Source organism: Callionymus lyra, chromosome 5, assembly GCF_982586985.1.
Source record: "Callionymus lyra chromosome 5, fCalLyr1.hap1.1, whole genome shotgun sequence".
Lineage (NCBI taxonomy): Eukaryota > Metazoa > Chordata > Actinopteri > Syngnathiformes > Callionymidae > Callionymus > Callionymus lyra.
Genome location: NC_141822.1, coordinates 21,633,443 through 21,660,703, shown reverse-complemented (window position 1 = coordinate 21,660,703; position 27,261 = coordinate 21,633,443). Strand labels below are relative to the sequence as shown.

Here is a 27,261-nt window from a genome sequence, read left to right as displayed (position 1 = left end):
AAAACAAAAGGATTCAGAATTTCCTCACGAGGAGTTTATTCACGGAGGGAAGGCTGCAGAGAGAAAAAGGGGCGAGAATACGACTTAATTACGAAAAATATATTAACTCCAGCTGTCGGTTAAAGCATGAATTATCTCGTGACTTCTTACTTTTTTGAAGAAAATACAGTCTACCTTTTCCATTACTGCGGGACCCTGACGGAGAGAGAGAGCGCCACCAGTAGGTGGCAGGAGCCACAGGTTGCCGGTGGAGACCAGCGTCCGGTCACGGCTTTTGAGGCCATGTGGGTTTGATAGAAGGTGATCCGGTCCGGTCGCGGCAAGACATGTGTCTCGCACATGTCTTACACGAGTGGCTGCAGAAATGTTTACACTCAGGAATTAATTCACCTTTTCACTCAAGTCACTTAGAGGCCATTTTTTTTCAATGTTATATCATATTTCCTTTGTTTTTTTTTAGAAAAATAAACAATCTCTTGCTCGAGATTTAGATGCGGAGAGCTGGAGCCTAAAGTTTGATTTATGACTTCATGAAACTACTCAATATTCTCTCTGGAAGTCCTGAAATAGTCCTAAAGATTGTCTCCCAGCTATAGGTGAGCGAAGACATTTTTGTTTTTCCTAATGGAGGAAGACGGCGTCAGCCTTTCTATAGAGCAGACGATGTGGAATGTAAATGTTCTAATGAATCCCGACATGTCAGCTTTGTTTGTTCATCCACTTAAATGACTAATCATGCAGAACATTTTCTTTGACCCACTTTTTCCTTAAGATTTGTTGAAAAGTTTTGTCAAAAAACAGAGATTAATGTCATTTCTAACCCTTACGTTTTGGTGAATATTTATTGTATTTTAAGCTGCTGTTCTGGTAGAATTGATAGCACTGACACACACACACACACACACACATATATATAAATATACGCACACACAGTTAAACATCCATATAAAAATAAGAACTTTATGCAAAAACACAATTTTAAAAATAAATTAACACATATTTGTTTCTGTGAAGAATCACCAGTTCAAACAAGTAAGATATCTGAACGTAAACAAAATCAATATATTTCCACTGACGCTCCATCAATAGAAAGTGAATCACGATGACAGCGAGAGGAAAGAATTCTGCTTTTTTTTTCCTGCAGCCATCAAACACTTAAGGTGCTTTTCCATGTGGACAACAACAGAAGAAAACAAAGCACACTCCATTTGACCAGGACCAATGTTCCGACCAAAACAGCAGGAATTCCCGGAAAGCAGGCGGTGTGTTCACAGAATCCTGTGCCACAAGAATGAAACATTTCCAAGTTCGGCTAATGAAAACCAAACTCAATGAAACAGCGATTTTTCTTTTTTAAACACAGGGGAAAACGACGCGCCACGTGCCTCGGCTTCTTTTATCGCCTTCCCACATCACTTCCCTTTGCCTCGCGTGCTCGTGTCCAGCTTCACGCCAAACATGGCCTCCCACTGAGTTCGGATCCACACCAGGAGTCCCTGGAGGAGCTCGCTGCTCTCGGATCGGACGCACCAGTTCTTCTCCTGCTTCTCCGTCTGTCCGACGGGACCAGGAGTGAAGAGAAGGAAACTCGGTTATAACAAGAGAGAAAAACAAGAGTCAAAGTACGGCAAGTTCCTCAGAAACCTCAGTTTGCAGCTGCTTGTCACGATATTACTAAGAGGTAATAATGCTAAAAGCGACTACCCTGAGGCTTCTTGGACTAAACTCAATAATAGTGTCTTCAAGAACAGATGCTCACCTCGTCGTAAAGCAGGATGTCCATCCTGCAGGGGTCAGAGGTCAGGAGGTTGATGGAGCTGACGCAGCTGATGGGCAGTGATTCCCTCATAGAGAAACTTCCACTGCTGGGTTTCTTGTCGTCGTCGTCTGCCGTCTGATGTTTTGGACTCCTCCTCATGTGGTGGTCCTCTTTCAGAAGGTACAACGTTTCTGTGGTCGCCAACAACGTCAGGGACTCCCAGAACTGACCTGTGGAAAATGATCAAGCGTGAGCAAGAACACATCGTAGAGGCCTTGTTGGAAAAGAAGTTGTTCCTTCACATGGTTGAACGCTCCACAGCCTCTTCCCAGAGGGACAAAAGTGCCAATACCCAGAAATGGCCAACTTCTTAGAACTGGGGTCATGGACGCTAGAATGAAATAATATTGGACCTTTCTATCAAACAGATCTTGGTAGTCCTTGATGTATCATCCAGTGGAAAAAAAAAGGTTGGTAAATCCTTGTGTAGAATGTTATGTTACCGACAGACAGATCAGACACGGAAAAATCGTTTGTCCTCTTAGGCAAAGGAAAGAAACAGTTGTGAGGCAAACTTATCTTAAAAAAAATCTACCTCAATTTACGATGATTATTTAAAGTGTCCTTTTTGTGAACTCTTATGGAAAGTGTAAAAACAAGCAAACATCTTGGTAAATCAACTTAGAATAAAACAAATAATCAGACATATAATCCCGAGACTAAAGTCAAAACTATAACTCATTATCAAAGAAAACCTCCTTTAAATTCCCAGCTGACTCGTCTCTTACACAAACAAAGACGTTTTAGAAAGTAAAGCAGCTCTGATGAGATAAATGGAGATGAAGGAGAGTCACAGGTCAGTTCCGAACAAAGCATGTTCATATCAAACAAGAGTATAGCGTGTTAAGTTTCATGACAACACACAGCAGAGAAGCCAACATAGCGAGACAAAAGGCAGATCTGGACATGCTCTGAATTACAACCGTTGGAATTCGACTGATGTGAACACTTGTGTAGCCCGGAGGAAGATACGCGTAATATCAGGGATCGAGCCGAGCTGGAGAAGCATCCTGCACGTCAATGCACTGACGTGGATTTGAACCGATTAAAATCACCATATCTGGCATCGTGAACGACAACAACCACTTTTACCATCGACAATACAATCACATCTGCTCATTAATGGAGTAAATGAAAATATCTGATCATCAACCTTGGATTTGTGAGTCACTAAAAGTGGAGCTGGTATCAAACCAGGGTCTGGAACTAGTCTAGTCTCTACACCACAGCTGTCGGACTCAGGACCCCGGGGGCCAGGTCTGGCCCTTCAAGTTTTATGTGGTCCACAAAATCTTTAGAGCTATTGAATTCTAGATTTACGCTAGGGATTAATAAAGTACTTTCTGTCTCGATCCACCTGTCAACTCACCTAGCTCTCCATCCATCCATCCATCCATATAAATAAATGACTTGAACATACTTTGGATTGTTACTTTACTAAACTCATCTGCTCTTGACTGTTGTTTTATTTTAAAATATTGTCTCTATGCTGGATGGGGTTCGACATCTCGTCTCTACATAAGGTGTCCATCATGTGCCCATGTTTGGTCAAGAAAGATGAAACATCGACACTGAATAAGTAGTTGCCGAGACTCGATTTTCTTTTATTTTTTTTATTAAATCAAGATGCAAATCTGTTCCGAATCTTCAGTGAGGTTGGCTCGATAATGACCGACTTTGCACGTCAACAAGTGCAAAAATGAAGGATTGAATAAACAAATCTTCTAGAGTCATATCAGTGTCATTTTAGCTGAACTACACCCTCACTTTCAAAGAAAATAAAATAAAACATCCCGTGTTTTTGAGAGGAGTTGTCTAATCAGATCAGTTTTCAAGCCCCTCTGCTGTGGAACCAACTACCGGCTTCAGTCCGGAGGGCAGACCCTCTCTATGTTTAAAAACAATCTTAAAACTTTACTTTCTGATAAAGCCAATAGTAAAGAACGACTCAAGCTCTTAAACAGCCCTTTTTGTTTTTTCTCAGCTGCTATAGGCTTAGATTGTTGGAGGAGTTTTAGACACCGAGCTCTCTCTCTGTATATCCTTCTTTTTCTGCATTAAATTCATCACCTGTGCAGTTTAAACGCAAACTTTTCTTCTCTCCCGGAGCTCCAGGGCTTCACCTCCAGAGCTGCTGCTGGATCCAGGATCTTCTTGAAAACCATGTCAACAGATCCAGATTTCTCTCCAGCACCTCCATGAACTCTTCTACTCTATACTCTGCTCTTTTCTCTCACTCTATCGTCCCTCACTCTTTTCTCCATCCATCTGTCTACTCTGTCTAATACTTATGTTACCATTTGACTAAAAACAAGTGGTTGAAATGGTCTAGGATTCTATTCCAAGTCTAAAATACTTAAGATCTGAAATTACTAATAAATATTTGAAAAACAGAGGGAGATTTAAACCCTCAAACCATTTGTTTTAACCACAACTTATTGAACTGTGCCGTGCAAGAAAGTTCATTTATAGTTTTATAGTTCAGATCATACTTTTTTTTTTCATTTTCTTTCATGTTTTCCCTCATACTCTTAATACATATCTCTTAAACACAGTCACTACCCTCTTCATTTGCATGCATGTGTTTTACGACTTCATGCTGAATTCAAATGAGGTGACGTAATTCTGCATCTACGCCCACACTTTCTCAGATATTCTCAGATTATATTTAATTTCAATGTTTTTAGGGTCACTTTCAGAACAAGCCAAACCATAACAGTTAACACAGTAAGAGAGTTTATCCCCAGAAAACCACGAGCAGCACATGTATTAATTTTACAGACAGACAGACGGATGTTTTACCTTGCAGGACATAAGCCAGGATGTAGAAAAACTGGAGCTGGCCTTCCTCAGCATCAGCCTGATCGTCTCCACAAACCAAAGGCCTGAAAGACAGACAGGCGCGTAAGTCTCTCTTAACACCCTTGATGTGGCTCCAGCAGTTGACGAATTTGGAGATACAAAATAATAAAGTGAGCAAATAATATCAATTATATTTATTGATTTTACTTTCTGTATGGGTAGTTGATTGAGTACAAGTCAGTTCCTCCACTCAATCCTGACATTTTTAATTCTTAAATTCATTTTATTTTAGTTTGTTTTTGGAGATTTAAGAATAAAACTTTCCCCAGGGCAACACATTTGAAGACTCAAACGGCTTAAAGATGTTTCTTTTTCTCTTTAATGTTTCTTTCTAATTTTGTACAACAGATTTTATGGGACTTTTAACTATGTTAGCTTCAGTTCATCAGTCAAAGGAATTCTGCGGCTCTGGGGACTTTTAATTTGACAGGAAGCGTGTTCCTATAAGCCTCCTTATATCTAACAAGTTTCTGGAGCCTGGTCTATAAGATATAGAGGCTAAAAAAACCCCCAATAAGACGAGACTTTTTCCCGCTACACGTCTCTTGAAGCTTTTATAACAGACTGAAGGTAGAATAAGTTCACCTGGAAACACTTAAGCATCACAATGTAAATTTCAAAGTAGCTTTGAAGCAGAGGTGAAATGACTTAATAACAGCAGATGCCGTGGGATGGGCGGGGGGGCGACAGCTTGCTCACACATGATTTGTTTTTATCTCCAATTCATAGGCTGGACAATACTCAGCCAAAGACGCAAAAATTATTGTGTCTTATTTTTTTAAGGTTTCTTTTATTAGTCAATTAAGAGTTCAGTAAAACGTATTTACAAAAAAATCAACTTGTAAATTATTGCAATATGCATTTATGAGTATCTCAGAGGGAAGAAAACACATGCAAATAAAGAGGTAGAAGAACAAATATGGTGGCAGAGAGACTACACCACAGGTCTTACAAGCCTCAGGATTCCTAACGTGACACATGTAACACATTAAGATGTGGTTCACCAGCTAATTTAGTCGGGCACTTGTAACCAAATGAGGTCTAAAAAAAGCTGATTGTAATTGACTTGTGTCAGATAAACAAGCCTCTCTCTGACCACACGCTGCTCGCAAACATTTGTCACTTTTCCTGTTCATCCGAAGGTTTGGATCGTAACGGAAGGCAAGATAAAGACGCTACCAGAGGTGATGCTGCGGGTTGAGTCTGGTCGTGGAAATGGACTTCAGCAGGCTGTCGGATCTGTGCGCCATTTCCCGAACGATTCCTGAAAAGAGAGAAAGGACGTCAACATCTTTATTACATGTCTTTGGTCTGCCAAGAATTATGGTCATCAGAATCCAGATATACAAGAATTAAGCCAGAAGCTGATGACATTGATCGTCCGCCGGCAACTAACACATGGAACCAGTTTAATTTTTTTCTATTTGATTCATCCATTATAACATTATACTTATCTTCTTCTTCTCCTATTAATGTGGCATAGAAACACATTTCCCACATTCCTTTCTTCGCGGTAGATCAGATAATGGCACATATTATTATTTCACAAACCATGTTTGTAAATCTAAGACTTGAATGTAGGTATAATCACAACAACAACTGTTTTGGCTAACAGTTTGATAAATGATCAACATCTGCAAAAGGAGGTCTACATACACAAAAGCCATCTCATCCAAACTCTGGTCTAGTTACTGTATCTGCTCGTAGAAAGCCAAAAAGTTCTATAGTTACAGGTGTAAATTTCAGCCTTCGAGAGCGGGCGTGAGAGAATCCCGAGAGAGACACAATGAGCCACATGGTTGTATTCAGAGAAAGAAAAAGGCGTCATTGAGCCCAGTAACAATACAAGACACGGAGAATATTCAAGGTCAGGTCTGAAAAGAAGGATTTAAAGGGCCCGTACGGAGAAGAAAAGTTGTGCCCGGAATAGAGCAGAGAGGGGCCAAATCTTTGTAAAGGGAGTCCAGCCTACGGGCCAGTCAACCTCTACAATACTATTTCCTGTTGAATTTTAGGCAAACGGATAAAAAGGAAATGAACAACGTTATCGACAGAAACGTGACACAGAAGTCACATGGGAAAGCCTCCAGCGTTCTCCTTCTGTTGATATTTTTCAGTCCATTTGTTGTGAAATCTTGTTTCCATGTCAGCTTCACGTCGCCTTGAAACGCCCATGTTGTATTATCTAATCCAGAGCTCCTCGACATACCATAACAAAAGCAGTATTTGTTGTTGACGCAAATTGTCGCAAAGTACCATCATTATAATTATAATAATAATAATAATAATACATTTTATTTATAAAGTGCCTTTTCCAGACACACAAGGACACCATACTAACAACAGTGAAAAAGCAAACCGTAAAACAGATGTTTTAAAGATAAGAAAGATACGAAATTAAACCGATCAGCAAAACTACACTTTTAAAGTCTTTCATAATTTACTGACATTCGGGTCTTAAGTTATAGCTTTGATATATAATATAATAACATTATGTATAATAGACTCATTAACTTGATTTAATATGTAAGCTTGTCATTGATTAATCAACATTTTGTTACCATTTATTTAAATAAATCTTCCTTAGTATTGTTGGACTGTTTTTTTTCTGCCTTCCATTTAGAATCAGCTCTGTCTGAACTGTTTGTTGACAAAAATAAAAGTTTAAATCACAACCTTTAATACTATATCACTTCAGTGCGTATTCTCACTCTAACATTCAACAATTCTGCTCACAATGCCCAGAGAGGAGACAGAAGAACTATAAAGTGGCGAGTGGGGGGTTGAAAGAAATGGGTCCGCATGAGTGGAACTGTAGTGTGAAATCAGTTAAGAGTGTGTTCGACCATGAGAAGCTGTATCAGTAGGTGGCTGCTATGGCCACGTGTTTGTGCAGAGAAGATGAGATTTTGCCTTGAAATGTAGGAAAGACTGCCGAGAGGGAAAGCTCATAGAGGAAAAGCAAATTTCCTGAATTGTACCTTTGCTTAAGAGCTGGAACCGAACAGTCTAAACTGTTATTTAACATATCCATGTTTTTCAGATTGGATTTGTCAGTAATCAGTATTTGTAAATAAGTAAGTTGTAAGTTAGTAAGTAAGTAAGCAAGTAAGTAAGTAAATTATTTGTCAAGTTCCTTTCTAGACCAGAGTCACAAAGCACTTTAATAATCAAAAACAATACACAGCTAAAATATACACTATAAAAGGCCAAGACACACAAGACAAACACAGGAGTCCGAGAAAATCAAGGAAAAGCCTTAAGAATGGCTTCAGATGTTTCTTGAAGGAGTCAGTAGATCCATCAAACACAGAGGGAGAGGAAGATGGATGCTTAGGACAAGACACCCCAAACTGGTCACCATTTTGTCACAGGGTAAAACAGAGACCAACGACCATTCACACACACTCTTCAGACTACTATTCCACCTCTATAAGATTTGAGACTGTGGGAGGAAATCAGATTTCCTGAAGTAGAACCCAAAAACTCCACACAGAAAACCTAACCAGTATTATGTTTTTGACTCACAAACTGTGAGCACTCCAGGAAATTATAAATGACTTAAAAGATCATGAATTTGGAATCATACATAAGTGACAATATGCATTCAGGGATTGATCAAAAGGGAAATAAAATTAGCTGAAAATAAGTACAATTAGCATAATATATACCAATGGCATATAAAATGTTCACGTGACAAACATATATTTAAATTACAAACATAATGTTCTCATGACACACATTCATGATCAAAGGATATTGATAAAGTCAGCATTAATCAATAATCATAAATAATCATCAAGAGCATGCGTGTCAAACTCTGGCCTGCCAAATCCTTTTACGCAGCCCACTTTATCGTTGGCTCAAAATTAAGAAGATTAATGTTCATTCTATTATAGTGAAGACACCCGTGTTTAAGATAAGCTAAGACAATGGCAGAGGGCAAAGGATGAATTAGACTCGTCCCATTACATTTTCTTGATCCCGTGATTTGGACGGCTAAACGACTGCCCTTTGTTTGATTTAATTCAACACCCCTTTTTATAGGGTCGGACATCATTGTAATTAAGATTACTTAGACAGGAAAAGCACTAGACAACAAAATGAAGTATCGCTGGGAGAACAGAAAGGAACAACGTTAATCCACATTATTAGTTTTTCAGGCTGTGCAAGCGCAAACTAAGCAGAAATAATGATAGCCACAGCTGCCATGATTTCACAGAGAAATGACTGTCATGTGTATTCATGTTTTTGGCTTTCTGTTATCCACATGTTTGCTCAGCTGGAGACGTTTTATGTGTGAACAGACAGCCGTAAAACAAAGCAGTGTCAATGCTTCATTACCCGGGAATGAATGGGCTTTAGTTGATCATAATTAGAAACGTCAAAAACTCAATTATTGTTCCCCAAAAATAAAAACCTGAAATACAAACCATGTAATGCATTATCAGACTTGATGGATTAATAGGATAAGGCAATGATTTGCACATGTATATGCACTAAATGTAATCAATAAAAACGAATCATGTTCGGTTTCATAACTTATAATATGTGTCAAAACTGTTCCCTAAAAGAACAATTTATAAACATTAAACATCAATTTGAATAGACGTATTGCATCTCGGAATTATTACTATTGTTTTGATAAAGTTGCATCACTTTGTTGATGCAAGTTGCTGTGAGAGCCAGAAAACAGCTCACAACATCCTCTTTTCTTGCAGCCAGCACATTTTTTAATACTGCAACTTTGATCTGAGTCCACATGTTCGGAACTCGATTTTCTTTTTTTCTTTAAGATATTAAAACAGCTGTTTTAGGTTAACATGGAGGTTATAAATTGAACGTGCCAAAGAGACTACCATTTCCTTGTTGTTTTTTTTTAAGTTGATAAGGTGCTTTGGTGCTTTTTGTCTTCGGATGCACCTGGAATTACAAAATCAAATAGTCGCTGAGTGCGATCTTGAATGATCTCTGGGGTTAGAGCTCAGTCACAGAAAGAAACAAGATTGAATGTCAAATTACGTATAAGATCATAAGGAAAATATTTTTTTTATATTCAACTTCTTTATTTTGCTTTAATTGGAGACAGAAGCGAGAGATCCAAAAAGCCACATAAACAAACTATATTTATGAATCATTAAATTGCTTTAAGGACAATTTGATCACAATAATACATTTGGAGCATGACGTCCTTGATGTTGTCTTTTTTTTTGATTATGGTAAAATAGAAGTAACAGCAGTGGCAGCGAAATCGAATATTAAAACCATGTGTGTCTCATAGAGATTGAACAAATAAACATGCGAGGAGACAGATTGGTGAACCCGTTGACACTGCTACTCGAACCCGTATTTAAGGTTGATACCTGAGGTGGAAAAAAAAAATATGAGACCACAACAATAAATTCACCGGAAACATCGAGTCACCGCGACTGCACCACACAATACTGTTGGCGGGCTGAAGTCACATCTATTTTCCATATTTTTCCAGACATTCCAGAGCTGCGCAGAAAGTCTAATAAAGGGCTTTCATCTGCGTCAGGTCGGTCGTGCGATGCAGTGGAGGAAGTATTTAATGTATTTACGTCACGTTCTTCACATATGGAGGAGCATTAGTAGCGGAACGGCTTCATCCAACCAATGAGGGGAAACATACGGTTCCAATACCTGCCTCGAGGATTTAAATGCTCTCTGAAGAATCTAAATTAATCATGTAGCATCCTCCCTACGCCCGGAGCAAAGAAAAAGCTATTGAAAACAGGGTCAGGGAGTTTCTCCTTCTGACTTCACTGACAAAGTCAGACAGATTTTTTTTAAGTATTCTCCGAAAATCATTAGTCCGACTGTTTAACTCTTACCTGTCAGGCAGCCAAAGAGGCGCGTGCAGCGTGAACTGTCTCTCACGAGCAGCGTGTACGCCACTTCCCCGTCTCTGAACTCCATATGAATGCTCTGAGAGCCGAGGCCAACCTCCAGGTAGCTCATTGTAATGACCGGGATGCTGTCGGTCTTCTGGAGCCAGTCGGAGAGCTGACCCTTGCTGGAAATAATAAGACCGGGATCAGAGAGAAATGTCCGTCTCTAGCTGATTCAAATGTAGGTAAATATTTACCAAAGACAAACATATCAATAAAAACTGATCATTAAAATCATTATAATAACAAAGCCCAGTTCAAGACATTACAATATTAATTACAATCATGATTATTTTTCATTTATATCGTGACTACCATTAATGCACGATTAAAGTTGTTACAATAAAACATTTTTTATCAATTTAATCACTAGAATAAACTAATTTAATGGTAGCCTAGTGACAAAATATGTTGTTATTGACTTGATGCAGAATGACCGAACATTTGCAGCTGCCTTTTACTAAATTACCGTTTAATTCTTAAATTGAATTGTAGCTTTTGTCAAGAGCAACAAGTCATATAGGTTATAGCTGCTAAAAAGGATTAATCTTCAGTGGTTAAGTGTGTATTAAACTTTTAGGAAACAAGGAGAGAAAACGTCTAGTTTTTTTCAACTTACTGGTCATTTGAGGTGATCTCCAAGATATAAACACGCTTGTTGGACACCACTAAAACAGATGGAATTTCGTCCTGGACCCCGAATTTGACAGCAGATATCTAAGGAGAAAAAAACGGATTCAAAAAACAGATTTGATTCCACAAGTTTCAGGAGTGATACAGCTTGACCTTGGTTCACTCACACAACAGCAGAAGCACAAAGTAACACAGTGAGCAGTCCCAGCAGCATTGATAAACACGACAGTGATAAATGGAGGAGTAAATACACTTCCAGCTGTAGGTTTGGTGATGACCCTCGTGTCCAGGTGTCAAAAAACTAAACATTATCCTGCTGTTCCTGATAAAAGCACAAGTGACAAAGGGAAAAACTGCTACTGTTCCACCAGAAGAGAGTTGAATGTCTCTGATAAGTGAGAAAACAGGTACTCACAAATGCCACTGTTAAATGAATGTTATCTTGGAATACTTGACTGTGGTAACTGCGAAGTACAAACGTAACTTTTTACCAGATTCAAGGAATTCTTCTTTTTTGAAGCAAGATGAATATTGGCAGTTTTCAAAAGTCACACAATTCGTCCCCAAGTTTACTTATTAACCTTAGATCTTAAAATATAGTCAAGAGTACTTCTGGAGTACATCTATCCCCTTCAGTTGTGGACAAAAGTAGCACTAAGTTTAAGAAAATAAACTTGCAACAATACAAAAAAACTGACCAAAAAACATAACTTGGAGCTTATAATCCAAGCGTTTGTCACAATAGTCCAAACGTGAAGACATTATTATTGTGTTTAAACAAGATGGAGCTGTCTCGTTTGCAATTTATAAAAAATACTGCTCTAGTAGAAGAACTCACATTTCCCCTTCATTTCCCTTTCATCCTTAAAACTCTTCACTGGCCAGTTCCTTTCAGGATCTTTTTTTTTTTAATTCTGTTTCTTACTTTCAGAGCAGTTTATGGTCAGACTCCTCCTTACATCAGTGATCTGATCCAGCCTTACACCCCAGTCTGAGGTCTGTGGATCAGGATCTGCTGATGGTTCCGCGCACATGGTTAAGACACTTTTATTTGTGCAGGCTTTTTCTTAACTTTCTTGGGGCTGTTTGTCACTTTGTTGTCTTGTTTTAAAGATTTTAGATTAGGATGTATTTCTAACCGTTTATTGTTTTGTTGTTTTAGCACTTTGTGACTCTGGTCTGTGAAAGGCTCTTTGAAAATAATGATTTCTTAATTACTAACTTACATTTCATAGCAAATAAAGATATTTGCTATTAAATAGCATCCATATCAATTTGGGTTAAATTGTGGGATTTCTTTTCTGGAATTAACACTTACATATCAATGTTTGTTATTATAGAATAGTCTTAAATCCCTGGCAAGTTTTGAACAGAAAGGAAAAACAACTGCATCAACAAAACAACAAAACATTTATTTTTCCTGTACATTTTTTTTATTATCATCATTAAACAACTAATCTACTAGCAAGTAGGAACACAGTAAATACTTCATTTTCTGAGAAAGAAACTAATGAAAATAATAACTGTCCGAGTAAGAGAACTATATCTGAACTTTTCAACCACTATCTTTTTTATTATACTATTTGTATATTATGTTGTTTTAACATAGTGGGTCATGTTAAACTGATTCATGTTTATTGTAATTCCATTTTATGTCGATTTTAACTTCCGAAACTTTTCTTGTTTACCCTTTTAATCTACTACCGGTATACAGAATAATTATAACAAAAAGGTAAGAGTTGTTTTTCCCCACAAGCTTTGTTTTTATTAAAAGTGACTTAAGAAGACAAAGAAAAGCATATTTTACATGTTCACACAACCTACCTTAATGAAAGAAATGAGCTCCTCCTCTTCCTCTTCAAAGACTTCCATGTCCAGAAAAAGCTTCAGCCGATGGTCCACTGCTTTGTAGACGTCAGAAATAAAATCCAGTTCATCTGCAGACACACCAGCAGTTAGCTTCCAGGCATTACTTTGGATTCCATTTGATTTCCTTTAATGATAACTTCCAAGTTTTCTGGTAGCAGCATGGAGAGCTTTTTATTGGCCTTTTATGAAATGGTATGTTTAGATTTTACTGCCATCTTCTGCAGCAGGCCTCGTGCGACACGACATTTAATAGCAATAAATCTTGCAGCGTACGCACACGGAGCTTAGGATAACAATAATGACGGGTTATGGCTCATGAAAAATGACAGAGGAGTGACCTGCTGACGCTAAAACAGTCCAGACATCTCTCATTTTCAAGGGTGCAAAAACAGAAATGGGTTTCACACAAAAGGCTCAGCCGACGCCGGGAGAAGTTGCGTGCTGCCTCCCAACAAAAGGGACGGCGTATCACCAGGATGACTTTATTTGGTGTCGGCAGGGTTTGGAGGACAACTGGAGTCTGGCAGAAGTGCAATATGTGTATAAAAGAAGGCTGTTATTACGTCTCTGACTGCGCTCTCTCAAGTGTGCCTCCACCATCACTTTCAGTAATGATTCCAATCTGTCTTGTTGCACAAATGCAGAAAGTAAAAATGGCAGACAGATGTTGAGGGCTGAAATCAAACAGTCGCTGAGATATACAACACTTTGAAAGATTGCTCAAGATCCAAACACTTTGAATGTAGGATTCGCTTCCCATTAGCTCTTCAATCCGTCCTGAAAGAGGAGTAACACGGCGGATGCAAAGAGTCTCGACCACATGACAGAACCAGACGCTCACTAAGCTGCAGAGGAGAAGATATGGGTAACATAGTAGCACAACTGGGATTCAGACTCCTCTTCAGTGATACCATATACAGCAGGGGTGTCAATCACAAGAGACAACATGTAACAGAAAGTACATATCTTAAAATGTATATTGTCTTTTATATTTACATCGGTTTTACTCTCTAAATAATCGTTGAGACCCTTGCAATGCATTTTTATTATCAACATAATCATTTAAGTAGAATTTTGAGTCAACTAACTGGTGGGCCACATAAAATGACCTGCCAGGCCGGATTGGGCCCCCAGCCCATGCATATGATTCGTCGGTATGGAGGCAATATTAACACTTTTTGATTGAAATTAATAATTTTGTACTTTTAAGACAAATCATATCTACAGTAAAAACCATGTTTGTGAATATAGTTCATTCATGTACAGGGTTGACGTCCATCACCAGTGAACACATTCTAAATACTTTTCAAATTGTTAGGCAGTTGAAAAACTGCAGTTGAAATATTTCTTCTGAGCTCTGAAGTCACCGAGAAATCTTTACGTCTATACATTTTTTAAGCTACTTATCTTGTTGCTATTGACATAATTTGATGATCACATTGTATCGTAACTCCTAAAAGCTCTGTATCAAAAATGCATTTATTTTATTTATTCTATTTAAATATTGTTATATATTGAAATTATAACTTCATAACACTCACTTCAGGCACATGTTATTACAATTTTACAGTCATGAAATCATAATAAATCCTGAGGATCTTTCCGTGACTCTATTTATAAAGAGGTAAACCATCATTTTAACACATAAAGATGATCTATCGAAGCACTACCAAGGCACTGACACCTCCTCACTTACTTTTATAGTATGTTGTATGTTTACACTCCATGTAATGCGTTGAAAAGTGATTATGGTTTCAGAGCTTCAAGGTTAAATGTAATTGATGGATTGGGTTCTGGCTTTTTTCAACCTTCCGTTGGGAGACAGGACTCAAATGCCAAAGCACCAAACCCTTGTTCAGAGGACCTGCGCTTTAGTGGCCATTTGATGGAAAAACTACAAACTGCTTCCTTGCACCTCTATTGTTCTTCTAGGGAACTTAAACTACTGTTACTTAGGACTGGCAGGTCTGTGTGGTGATACGCCTTTTGAGAAAAAGTCAAACGTGTTCCGACTATGAGGGGATTAAGTTGGGTTTAGGAGCGTTTCAGACAAGTTTCCACCTAAGAATCAAAACTCAGTAGATTTGGCTTGATAGAGGGAGTGTTCGTTGGAGATAAACATTGTTTTACAATCCTTAAAATCAAAATCTAATTCGTAGACGACTAGTTCACTAATTTGAACCAAATATATACCCAATTCAATACATAGTGGAGACTCTAAAGGCAAGTGTAATGCCTATTCACCTGAATATAGGTTTTATAGGGTTGTTTGGTATGGCATTTTCTTCGATACATAATTAAAATTTATTATCGTTTATATGTTTTGTTCATTTACTTTTCGTCAGATCCATACTAAAGCAAACCTACTACCTGACTCAAACAGGTATTTTAGCTTTTCCTTACCTAGAATCAAATGTTAAATAATAAAGGAAGCTTTTACATTTTACGATTTAATGTACGGTATGTACAAATAGATTTATAAGTACTTTATATACTATAATATAGAATACAAAATCTCATTCTGTAGTTGCCCACAAGGTCTTTAACTTCTCTGCTAGACTGTAATAGAGACAAAGTACTTCAACACACCTTCAGCCGGCGATGGTCCCCCGTAGTAGACTTGTGGGGTAGAGTTGATGTAAGAGTAGTGGTAACTCCCCGCCAAGTCCTCCCTGCTTTGACAGTCTGTGTTGTAGCTGAAATTACTGGGGGGGTCTGGATCCTCGCCGATATAGAAGGAGCTTTCCTGAGCGCTATAAAACGTGGAGGTCTCAGCAGCACTAGCATCTTCCCCATAGGAACTGCTAATGTCTGTGCCGGTGTGGTTTAACTGCCGAGACATCAACGACAATATTAAAATTGTACAGACTTTGCAAGAGTTATCAAAATATATATGAATGAAACCTTGTTAAGATTTCTTTGGTTCACTTCCAGGCCGACGTCTGGTTCTGATGAGGGTGGGTTCGGTTTGCTCCTGTCAGGGCTTGAATGGGTGACGACCTGGATGACATGGTCACTGCCACACTCTGGACAATTACTGCCCTTTTCTATTTAAATAGAAGGAAAATGAATAAAAACAAACATCCAGGGTAAAAAAAACCCATTGTTTTTACGACCATCTGTATTCTATTTTTAAATGTGTGGCATTACAATAACAAACTTATTAAAGTCAACTAAATAAATCTCACCAAAACACACTTTTCGTAATGAACAGCAGACCTGAAACACCAAATAACAGCTGCACTTTTCACCCTCACAGTAGTAGCCAGAGGCTACAAATCTGAATAAACAAGTTAATATGACTATTTTTTATTTGAATTGACTTGTTGACTGATAAAGACTTTGTCAAAACAAAAAAACATAAATTTAGCTGAATGTGCTCCCCCCAGTGGCTGCAGACGAATTTGCAGCGAAACACTTATCGTCAGTAAGGCTGTGTTTATACTTGAAAGTACGATTGACTTGATTTTATAACCAGAAAACAATCATTCTTTTCTACCGCTAATAATAGTTACCTTAGTAGGAATAGTTTAAAAAAAATAATAATCCACTTAAAATCCTGGCATTCACGTGCTATGATACACAAAAAAATAAAATGTGTTTTTTCTTAGTTTATTCTTCATAAGAAATCAAGCTATTGAGCCATTTAAAAATGAATTATGACTTTTAAAAAGTCATATTTTGTTTTGTGTATTTGTGATTTAAAATGTGTCTCATTAATGGATTATATTTTCAGAAGACTACTCGATTATTGAAATACTGAAACTAGTTGAGAGTAGATTTAATATTGATGCTGTCATTTTCTAAAAGTAAAACATTTCTTATTATCTAAGACTATATTCATCACACAGAAGGGGGAGAGACAGCCAGTGTTTCGTATATAATTAATCATTTTTAGGGAAGTAAACCACAGAAAACACGTGCTAGAGAATACAATAATTCATAGAAGAAGTGTCTTCTGAAGGCCACATACAAACGAGCTCTAGTGAGAAGAAGAAATAACAGTTGCCCGCAGCCCTGTTGAGCAGCAGGACTTGCTATGAAAACAAAAAGGGTTGCAACAACTCCTCCGACATCTGTTGAACATGACCAGCAGCTTGTCCGTGCGTGTCGGCGCAGGCCTAATTTCAGGTGTTTGGAGACAGGGGGAGGAGTCCGGCGTGTGGAGGTGGATTATTTGTCTTCAACGGATTACGGAGGTGGGAAATCTGCGGAGCAAACTGCTTGAGGAAGATAACTCGTGGGATGTTTTGCTGAGCTCGTCTAAATCCGAACTCAAGGCCTGAGAACCGACCTCTGACCGGAGAACTGATAACCAAGTAAAGGTCAACTTGGAGGGCTCGCGTGTAAGTCGAGGGATTTGAGCTTCTGTTTTAACGGAGGACAGAACATGACTTGACAGAGATATGACTCAGCGAATGAAATGAGTCAGCAAAGAAGGTTTTCAGTGGAATACCGGATCCCAATAAATCAAATAAATGACAACGTAATTTCCTTGGAAGATTATATATAATAATAATAATCAAAAACTTTAAGCGTAGAGATAAGTGATAAATTAAATAAGTGATAACTACACGTTTCATTTTTAATATAATGGCATTTTTCTTAAGCTTTTTTCACTTCGATGTTGGTTAAAAATAATTTAAATGATCTAATATGAGACACATGGTTGAATATGATGATGGATATGATTGGAGATCTACGTGGAAATGTCAAGGTGTGACCAGACTAGAGTGTCAAAAGAATCTTTTTCTTGTTCACTTGCCATGTGAGAAAAGATAGAGCTGAATGGGAGAGAATGAAGACACATGTCCGAGGGCCAAATCCCTACAATTTATTTTAAGTTGCCTGACGGATGGTTGGTTAAAAATCCAAATGGATGAATGTTCACGTTTATACGATATGATAGTTTTTAACAATACAAGGAAAATAGAATTAATTTAGTAAAGAAGAATAAAAACATATATAATAAAGAAAAATTAAAGACTCTCACTACATTCAAGTAAACATACATTTAGTTTCGACCGTGACTTGCACTGCTAAAACATTTCAGCCGCTCAAATGACTGAGCTTGACACCCCGGACCCGAAGACATCAACAGAGAAAACTACTCTTACCTCTGTAGAAGTCATCAGACTCCAGCCTCTCATCCGAGCTGTGTCCCAGCACTCTGGTCGAAGAAGCTTCTCTCTTGAACATCCCTCTTCCCTCGGGCTCCGCGGGTTCTTCATCAAGGCTGAATTCACGTCTGCAGCAGAGGCATTGCAGGCGGACGCAGCCGGGAAGGAACTCGGACTCCCGGTGCTGGTTTTCCTCAATGACCCGTGTTAAAATCTCTTGCAGGGCCTAATAAACAAACAAAATCTATTTCACTTCTACTTTTTACCTTTATACCCGTCAGAGTAAATTAGTGTGACGAGGCTGGAGCTACATTTTCTTCATATTCATTTTCAACTTTTCATGAGGACAAAGACTGTCACAAAAGATAAAAACAACAAAATTATTTTGTGTATTTTGCTATCAGAAAGAAACACTATTTATTTACTTAACTAATGAATGACTTGAATATACAAATTTTGAGTATAATTTGAATTATGGATATATCAACTATGGATGAATTTGAATGGCAATAAACAAAAATCAATCATCATACAGTTCGTACACATTAAATCATACACAAATTATCTATGGCATAGTTCTTAAAACAGTTGTTATTATATCTGCACTTTTATTAAACTTTTTAAATCATCATACATCACATTGAATTTATGTTTTTAATTACTGTATCATTTTTATAACAAACTTCTAAATTAAACTAGCAAAAAAACAAAACATAATACAATTATTTGAGCAGCATGTGAAGCTCTAGTACATCAATTTAACTGCTTAACAGTTCAAGTTAAGTTAAGAAGTTGCTTGTTATTGGCCACTTTGACTTTAAGAACGATGCACGGTCCTGCACTGATATATTGCACGTGGAGATTGAGCTTCTTTCCACTCATTAATGAAATTCTTGTTTTTAAAAACCTTGTAAGGAGAAACGTGTGAAGTAATTTATATTTAAAAAAACAATTTATAAAAAAAGATTACTTGCATAACTATCCAAAGGATTAACAAAGTGCCATCTATCTATTGTTTAACTAAATACACACTATCTAACAGGTCTGGTAACCTGAGAACTGAAAACGCTGCTTGTAACTACACATCTGCTTTCTTTAGGATCTGTTCACATGCTCTAAGAATATCTTTGTTACTCTCAATATTGATTATCTAATGTTGAAATGTTTTATGATAGGAAATATGTGAAGAATTTATATTTGCTTTCTTTATGACCTGGGGAAAATTTATTCCAACATTGATATGAAAATCATATCCAAACAGGCCGAGGAGGAACCTAAAGGCTTTGGAGAGTCCCTGTTTGTTTTTATTTGAAAAAAAAGAAGAGGATTGGGCTTGTATCAGAAACTTTGCAGAAGTTAGTAAAGTAAGTAAACATAATAAAGACACCAGATTAAAAGAGGTCAGTTGGCAATATTATTCAAAAATGAAAATAAAACCTTGTGCACACATATACAGACTGAGCTAAAGTTTCTTCATTAAAATCGACCAACTCTGATCGTTCTGGATGTCATTTCAATTCAACATTGACGGATGATTTACTGACCTGAAGAGCCTGTTGTGGGGCATCATCCAGCAGGATGTAGCGCCTGTTCCGTCTGTCTTTGCTGATGTAGTCGAACTGCAGCTCCACCACTGGAAACATCTCCTTATCGTCCTTCAAACAAAAATTAAATAAAAAAATCAATATAAAAATAATACAATTATTTTTGTTGGCTGATCTGTTGAGGAGTGATTTACTAATGTAGGTGTGACAAGAATTTAGAATAATTTCATTGGTTGAAATGATAAAATTATTTATCAAACTCAAGCTGAAATTATTTTCATTTTTAATAGCAGTGTTCTATCCTCACCCCACGAATCCAGGGAGCCTCAGAGGTTTTGATCCCGGTAAGACTGTTGAGCTCCAGGCGACACCTCTCCTCACCATGCTGCATGTCCACCTCCAGCAACAGATGCTGTTTCACGCGCAGAAACAACTCTTTCCCTTGTTCATCCTTCTCCTGTTTGCTTCTGTCCTCCACGTGCGGCAAAACGCTCACCAGCAGAGGGAGACAGAGGTCAACTACAAAGACGAAAAAAATCAACATATTTCTACAATGGTTTTACCACAAGTAAAGTCAAAATATACAGTTTACTTTTTATTATTTTAAAGAAGATCTCATGTAACAAATTTTAAGAATCAGCAGGAATTTAATAGTCACATAAGTAAAAATAGCTTTTGGCTCTTGACACATCAATACGCATGTTTAAGTGAAGTTTATTTTAAAAAAAATGAATATATAAACTAGTGCAAATGATTGAACGACAAACTCTATATACAATTTATTTTATCCAAAAGGTCGGTCTGTGGATATAATGCCAACATAACACCGGTCTGTGGTGCAAATTAACCGCTGCTTCTGTCTATCTGTCCAATTTTAACTCTTAATCTCCCCCATAGCCTTTGTGTTCCACCACAGAAGGCACTGCACATCGAGTCTAGTTCTGCTTGAGGTTTCTGCCTGTTAAAAGGAATTGTTTTCCTCACTCAACTGTCACCAAATGATTGTTAATTGTGATTCATTGGGACCTTTTCCTTTCCACCATTATTTTGAGTGTAGTTTAAGCCGTAAACTGACAAACTACAATTAAATGAGAAATTATGATTGAAACTTACTTAGAAAATGACAGATGACCAAAACACTGTAATTAATTAGTAACAGTGTTTGTACTGTGTTACTTTCCAGCTGTGTAAATGGTCATCACACATGCAAAACATGTTTCAAAAGACTTACCACCAAGATCATCCTCTTCTTCCTCCTCCTTGCTGTGTCCACCCTCTGATTTAGGCGAATGTGATGCGGGAGACATGACTTGTACTTGGGTCTCAGTTTGACTGCTCAGCAAACTGTTTTCCAATGTCGTCTCGGTGTGTCCAGAGGACCACTGTAACGTCGACTCTGCATCCAAATCCTGGGTTTCCTTGGCAATTTCAGGGGGCAAAGATGGAAGTACTTCTGTGATGCCCACAGAGGACGTACTCAGTTGCTTTCCACTGATTGTTGATGAACTCGGGGGGACGTGGAAACCGCTGACACATGTTTTAGCAGGAGAACCATCCGGCTTGGTGGAGACGGCAGGCGTCAGGATGGAGGGAGTGCCTCCATCTAAGTGGTGTTCGTATCGCAACCAGTCCTCTCCCAGCTGGTCTCTGAAGCTGGACATGCGCTCAATTTCCTGTTTATGTGGAAGAAGGATTTCTAATGAAGAAAGAGATTTTGTTAGAATTGGCCATGAACCAGGTTTATGAACGCATTGACTCACCCATCGATGAGGAGAAGCCTCTCAGATCAGTATCAGTGTCCATGGGCTCACTGATGCTGGCTCTCCTGACTTTCACTTTCCCCTTCAACAAAGCAGAAAAACAGCTAATTAAGGAAAACATTTGGGAATCTTAAGTCAGTAAAAAAAACAACCACCTTGGATTTCTTCCTGCTGATGCGTGCCACTGCCACTTCTCCTACCGACACGCTGTCACTGAGCTCTCCGGCTCCACTGGACATGTCATGGTTACTCCACTCAGGTGGTGGACCAACCGACGAAGAAAACTGGCCCCAGCTATGGCTCCCAAGTTTTGGCAAACTCTAGTAAGAGAAGATTTGAGACTTTAGGAAAACATCCTGTTTATTGGCATGAAAACAACAATAATCATAAAAATCATATATGTCCTTAGATGTCAGCTGTAAGTCACAGGCCAAACTATATTGCATCTGATGATGTAGCCTTCTTATTTCTTGATTCTCCATCTATTGAACAGATTTATTTCCTTTGACCACAATTTTACTCTCATTGGAAGTCTCTGTATTTATGTCGACATAATCTCTGTTCCTCATCTTAATCACTTAAATATCTTAATAGATCATGAAATTGACACTAACCTACTTTTAGTAAAACATCTGGCTGGATTCATAAAATGACTTAAAGGAGAATTTACTATCTTTGAATACTACTCTACACTGTCATAGAGCTGCTTTCAACAAACAGTCACAGCTTGTGTAACCACTATACAGCTTGTGAAACCCTTAGCTGTATAGTTAAATGCACAAAACTTTTTTTTATTAATTCATTTTACTCCAAGAATTTGAAATTTGAAAAACTTACCGACAACTCAGATGAAGACAAGTGAAGGCCATCAAGTTTAGGCTGAGAAGACACAGACGACAGAATATGAATAGACAACAGAAACACGTTGTTACAATAGATGCTACTTTGGAGCATCACGGACAGTTGAGTCCATCACACACGGATAGACAGCCACTCACTCATGCACTCCCACCTATTTTATTAAGCTTCATGAAGCAATATCAGATTTGTAGTCGGAGCCCTAAGAATAATAATGGTGTGAAGTTTGCATTGAATTATTGTTCAAAGCATTTGATTATAGAGCAAAGAGTGAAACCTAGAGGACTCTAAAAAACACTGCTTATAAAGCTTCACATATCACTAGTGCTACAGCAATCCATTATGCTACTAGGGAGACAGTTACTCACTCTGAGATGAACAATCTTTGGAGAGAGATGTTGGACGGTGCAAGTGCGATGGCTCGCCTGGAAGAAGAGGGGGTTCCCCTCCAGGATGAGCTTCATTCAGAAGAAGATATACAAACATCAGTACATCAGTAATGTAACTGTAATGAATTTAAAAGCATGTGCTCTTACTGTGTTCAAACAGTGCAGTAGGGACAGAGGGGCGAGCTGTGAATGCTCCACCAGTAAATTGTAGGCCAAGTCCAAGTGCTTAAGGGCAGATAATTGTTCCACACCTGTGCCACAAAGAAGTTATTAGACCTGGACAATTTATGAACTGATTGGCTGCAAACTTGTACCACAAATGTGGAGATAAGACTGGAACACAACTAAGCACTTCACTTTTATGATTGTCTCATAGATGAGATCATGTTATACAGTTTAGAAAACCTGTAACGAAATGTTTTTAAACTGTTTCTGTAATACATTATGAACCAAAATCAAGTGCAAAACATTAAACGGTAACGATTCATTTGTAATAGTTTAATTGCATTTTAATGCACCATTTTATACACTCACGGTCCTTTATCGTATTTTTGTTACTATTTTGCTGTATTGTGTTGCTGTTGTTTCATTTCTGCTTTTATGTCAAATACATTGTGACTAAAGTATGTCTGAAAGATATAATATAAATCTAATTACTATTATTGTATTATACAATGTGCAAAATCGTCGAAAAATAGTACTTGATCTAGAATAATACTAAAGAATAATTAATTCATCATCTTCTAATTGGATATCTGTCTTTTGGGGCCATGTTAGGAAGAGTATAAAAAAAATTCAGCGATCTCTACTCTGTGGCCTTTTTATCAACAAGAGGTCCATTGATCTTAACATTATTGACTACATTTACATTTGCCTTCTCATTTGAGGCCATCAAAATATATTAGACACAAACAATAGCCAAGTATATGATGTGTATTCATGTAGAACAGCAGTCAAACACTATGCTGAAGCCCTCTCTTATAATATATATATATATATATATATATATACATACAAACACAACATAAATCTCCCCTGCCCGTTACCATTAATGGTCTCCAACTCGTTGTTCCTAAGGATGAGCGTGACTAGTTTGGCTCTCGCACTAGCACCCAGTGTTGGCACCCTTTGTAAGCAGTTGTAGCCAAGATTGAGGCGCTCAAGTTCACTCAGGGGCTGCAAGGGAACACAGTGAAACAGATACAATTAGATGCACACGTGAGACACTATAGCTGCTTCAAGTGCACGTCAGCAGTTCAAAGCACAGTTGGAATCCTTCCCCAGCAAAAAAAACAAAACAGTGTTTGAACATTCAACATTATTTGAATTACCTTTAGAAACTCAGCACATTTTCGAATCTTGTTGTGGCTCAAGTCCAAATGTTTCAAGACATTAAGTAAGCTCTACAAATGAGACAAAGGGGTATAAAATGGTATCATCCTTATATAAGTTAAAAAAGAGAAATTCTTTGTTGTGGGCTCACAAGTGACTGGTCAAGGCAGACAATGTAGTTGTAGCTGAAGTTGAGCGTATGTAGTTCCAACCAAGGCAGAGCAGAGCTGAGGTCCCCTCCACACAGTGACAGCAGCTCCTGGAGAAGGTCGATAACAAAACCCCTTGTTCTTGAAAACAGATCTCTTATAAATTGTCAAATTTGATGGTTATACCTCCAGCGAGCTGAGGCTCTTTGAGCAAGTAAAGACCTCTAACTGAGTGTAAACGACACGAAGACCCTCGAGACAATGAGGGGGGATATGTTTGAGCTGAGGATGGAAACACCACAGATAAGGTTCAAGATTGCTTTCAAAAAAACAAACGAGTATAATGTAAACCTACCTCTAAGTATTTCAGTGATTTAAAGGGAAATATTTTGACCACCGACTGAAGCTTCACCCCCGGAGGGTTGATGAGCTACAAGTGAAGAAAAACATTTAAATAAAAATACAAGATCATAAACAAGATAAACAGGTTTAGCACTTATCGCCACAAGTTAAAAATGTATAATATGTTCTTACTAAGACCATACTAAGGACCCTACATGGGTCTTAAGTAAATAAAGAGAAGCATACCTTAAGCGACACCGTCCTCTGTAAAATGTCGAACAGAAACTGAAGTTGTAGAAGATAGGAAGTGTCTGCGGGATGAGATGGCAGAGCCAGGAAACCATGCAACTGGTTCCTATACTGCAGGAACTGCTCGAACAGCCGGACGAGCTGCTGCAAGCTGCTCGCTGGTAGAGTCAGTGTGCTCCTGCCATCCAACACCAAATCCCCTACACAGGCAGAGACAAACCTCACATTTAGTAAAAAAGAGACTAATAGTAAATACTTAAATTATTATTATTTAATGGAATAAAGTAAATAGTAATATTGTTTATTTAATAAACTATATAGTTCAAACTTACCATGATTTCGCAGAAGTGTCGCCAAACTGTTTACAAGTGTGGACTGACCACAGTTTGAATCAGCCATGGCAGAAGATAGAACTGTGTCCAATATATGCGTGTATTTGTACACATGTGTGATCGAATTTATAGTTGCTATTAACAACTACGTTATTCGAAATGTACTTCAGCGGCACTTCCTGGTTGCTATGCTCAAACGACAGCGTTCTTTCACAATATAGTAGTAAGAAAAAATGAGGCAAACATTAATATCGACCTTGCTGAGTCCTTAATATAACGTAAATAATCGTAAAACGCAAAAATATTTGGCTAAAGCGGGTTTACATTAGACGGCTCACATTGTTGTTGATGGTTTTCCAATCACATGACCCGAACTCTGTCAGAGTCACTACGGGAGCTCTACTGGGTAAAAAATAAAAAGGCACAACGATAAATACGTTGGGCGGTGACACCTCCGTTACATTAAATACCACAGTAATAACATACAAGCGACCTGGACTTTTTTTTTTTACACACTTATGTTCTGGTTTTGTCCAAGATCCCAAACGAAAGATTATCGTTTGTTTGTATTTTTTCGATCCCTGTCCAGCAGAGATGAAAGATGTTTGACCTCAGCTCAGCTCCAGCAAATAATTATAAATTAATAGTTATTAAGTTGTCTTTTCTTTAGGATCAGAACTAAAATTTTGATAGCATCTGTTCCTGATTTCCTATTTACTTGTATTCAACAAAATCCAATGTATAACATAGTTGCAGATTAACAATAACAATGATCTGAAGAGCAATTTTTTAAAACAAAATCAACTATTCAATCACAAACATTTACAGAACACTGTTCACTTTAAAATGAATGAATTATTATTTTATATACCATTCCCTTAGTATTGTAAACAATGAGAAGGTTACATCAGAGTTCTGCATACATCAGATAAAGACACAGGGAAGTTGGACGAAGAATGTTTGAGACGAGGACCAATATAAAAGAGTTTTAGGAGGAGAAGGCTGACTTGGTGTTGCAACCCCTGACAGGAAATGTCCAAAGACAAAGAAGAAGAAAAAAGAAGAAGGATATCCTCCTGATTTCAGGATCCATGTAGTTAAGTAAGACATTTAGATATTAATTTGACACTCTTAAGTCATATGACGTGCTCCTGTAGGTGTAGTTTTAATTCAACTTTCAGTTACAAGGACAAAAGAATCCACATACATACAAAAACATTTATAAGTAAACATTAAAAATACAGGATGAGGCCACCTAAAACATGTGATCTAATTCCTTATGTGAGAAAACAATTACATTCAGCACATTTATTATTAAAATTAACGAACACTGTGAAAAGAAGTAAAGTTATATAATATATATGTGAAAGTATATTGTAATTTATGTTTAAACCATTAGCGAATCACCATAAAGATACCCATCAAGTAAATTGCAAAAAAATGTCCTCAATGTACATATTGTTGTTACAATTACACTTATTTTTGCCTTAATTTATCTTAAAAGAAAACATAACTTTCCATAAAACATGAATGCTGTTGACAACCTAAATAAACCATCATTTTCCTAACAGCCATAATGGAAATGGTTGCAGTACACTGAAATAGTTTGTAACATTTTGATACATGGACTTTAAAAAAATGGAAAGTTTCCTTGTTTCTTTCCATGGACATAAACCATTTATTGTAACTAAAGTGTGTCATATTGTGGTTATAACAAACAATTAAAACAATCATTTTCCCTGTTGTGTTCTGCTTATGGATTCTGATACTTAAAGATTGTGTTGTTGTCTTTGATTAAAAAAAATATTAATATCAAATGATATAAAACAATCTGTTTGGATTTCATTATCAAAATGAGTTCTTTCTTCATGTGAGAGAGAAATACAAATTTAAAAATGCCATTGAGGCTAAACTGTTGAGAGATACATAGTGAGAGACCATCATTGATGATTGATTCATGATTTTTAAAATGTGAAATAATAAAAGTCAATTAGACATTTCTTGGTTATATAAGCAAACGACCAATTAAAACAGACCTGCATACCTGGATGTTGACAAGAAAACCCAACAAGAAAATTAGAACCTAGACTG

At 37.6% G+C, this 27,261-nt stretch overlaps 1 protein-coding gene across 1 annotated transcript; it reads right to left on the bottom strand.

Moving 5' to 3' along the window:
• Nucleotides 1-946: 946 nt before the first annotated feature.
• stk11ip (serine/threonine kinase 11 interacting protein) lies at nucleotides 947-25,531 on the bottom strand. The gene is made up of 25 exons (XM_087791400.1): nucleotides 25,171-25,531; nucleotides 24,836-25,038; nucleotides 24,603-24,677; nucleotides 24,434-24,529; nucleotides 24,250-24,357; nucleotides 24,098-24,169; nucleotides 23,813-23,942; nucleotides 22,914-23,017; nucleotides 22,746-22,835; nucleotides 22,357-22,398; nucleotides 21,675-21,839; nucleotides 21,520-21,601; nucleotides 20,991-21,455; nucleotides 20,067-20,278; nucleotides 19,760-19,870; nucleotides 18,213-18,441; nucleotides 16,000-16,142; nucleotides 15,685-15,925; nucleotides 13,051-13,163; nucleotides 11,213-11,310; nucleotides 10,537-10,718; nucleotides 5,861-5,945; nucleotides 4,622-4,704; nucleotides 1,760-1,989; nucleotides 947-1,553 (listed from the first exon to the last, which is right to left on the bottom strand). The coding sequence occupies exons 1-25, from the start codon at nucleotides 25,235-25,237 to the stop codon at nucleotides 1,413-1,415; spliced, it is 3,567 nt and encodes a 1,188-aa protein (XP_087647526.1). The 5' UTR covers nucleotides 25,238-25,531; the 3' UTR covers nucleotides 947-1,412.
• Between the last annotated feature and the right edge of the window lie 1,730 nt (nucleotides 25,532-27,261).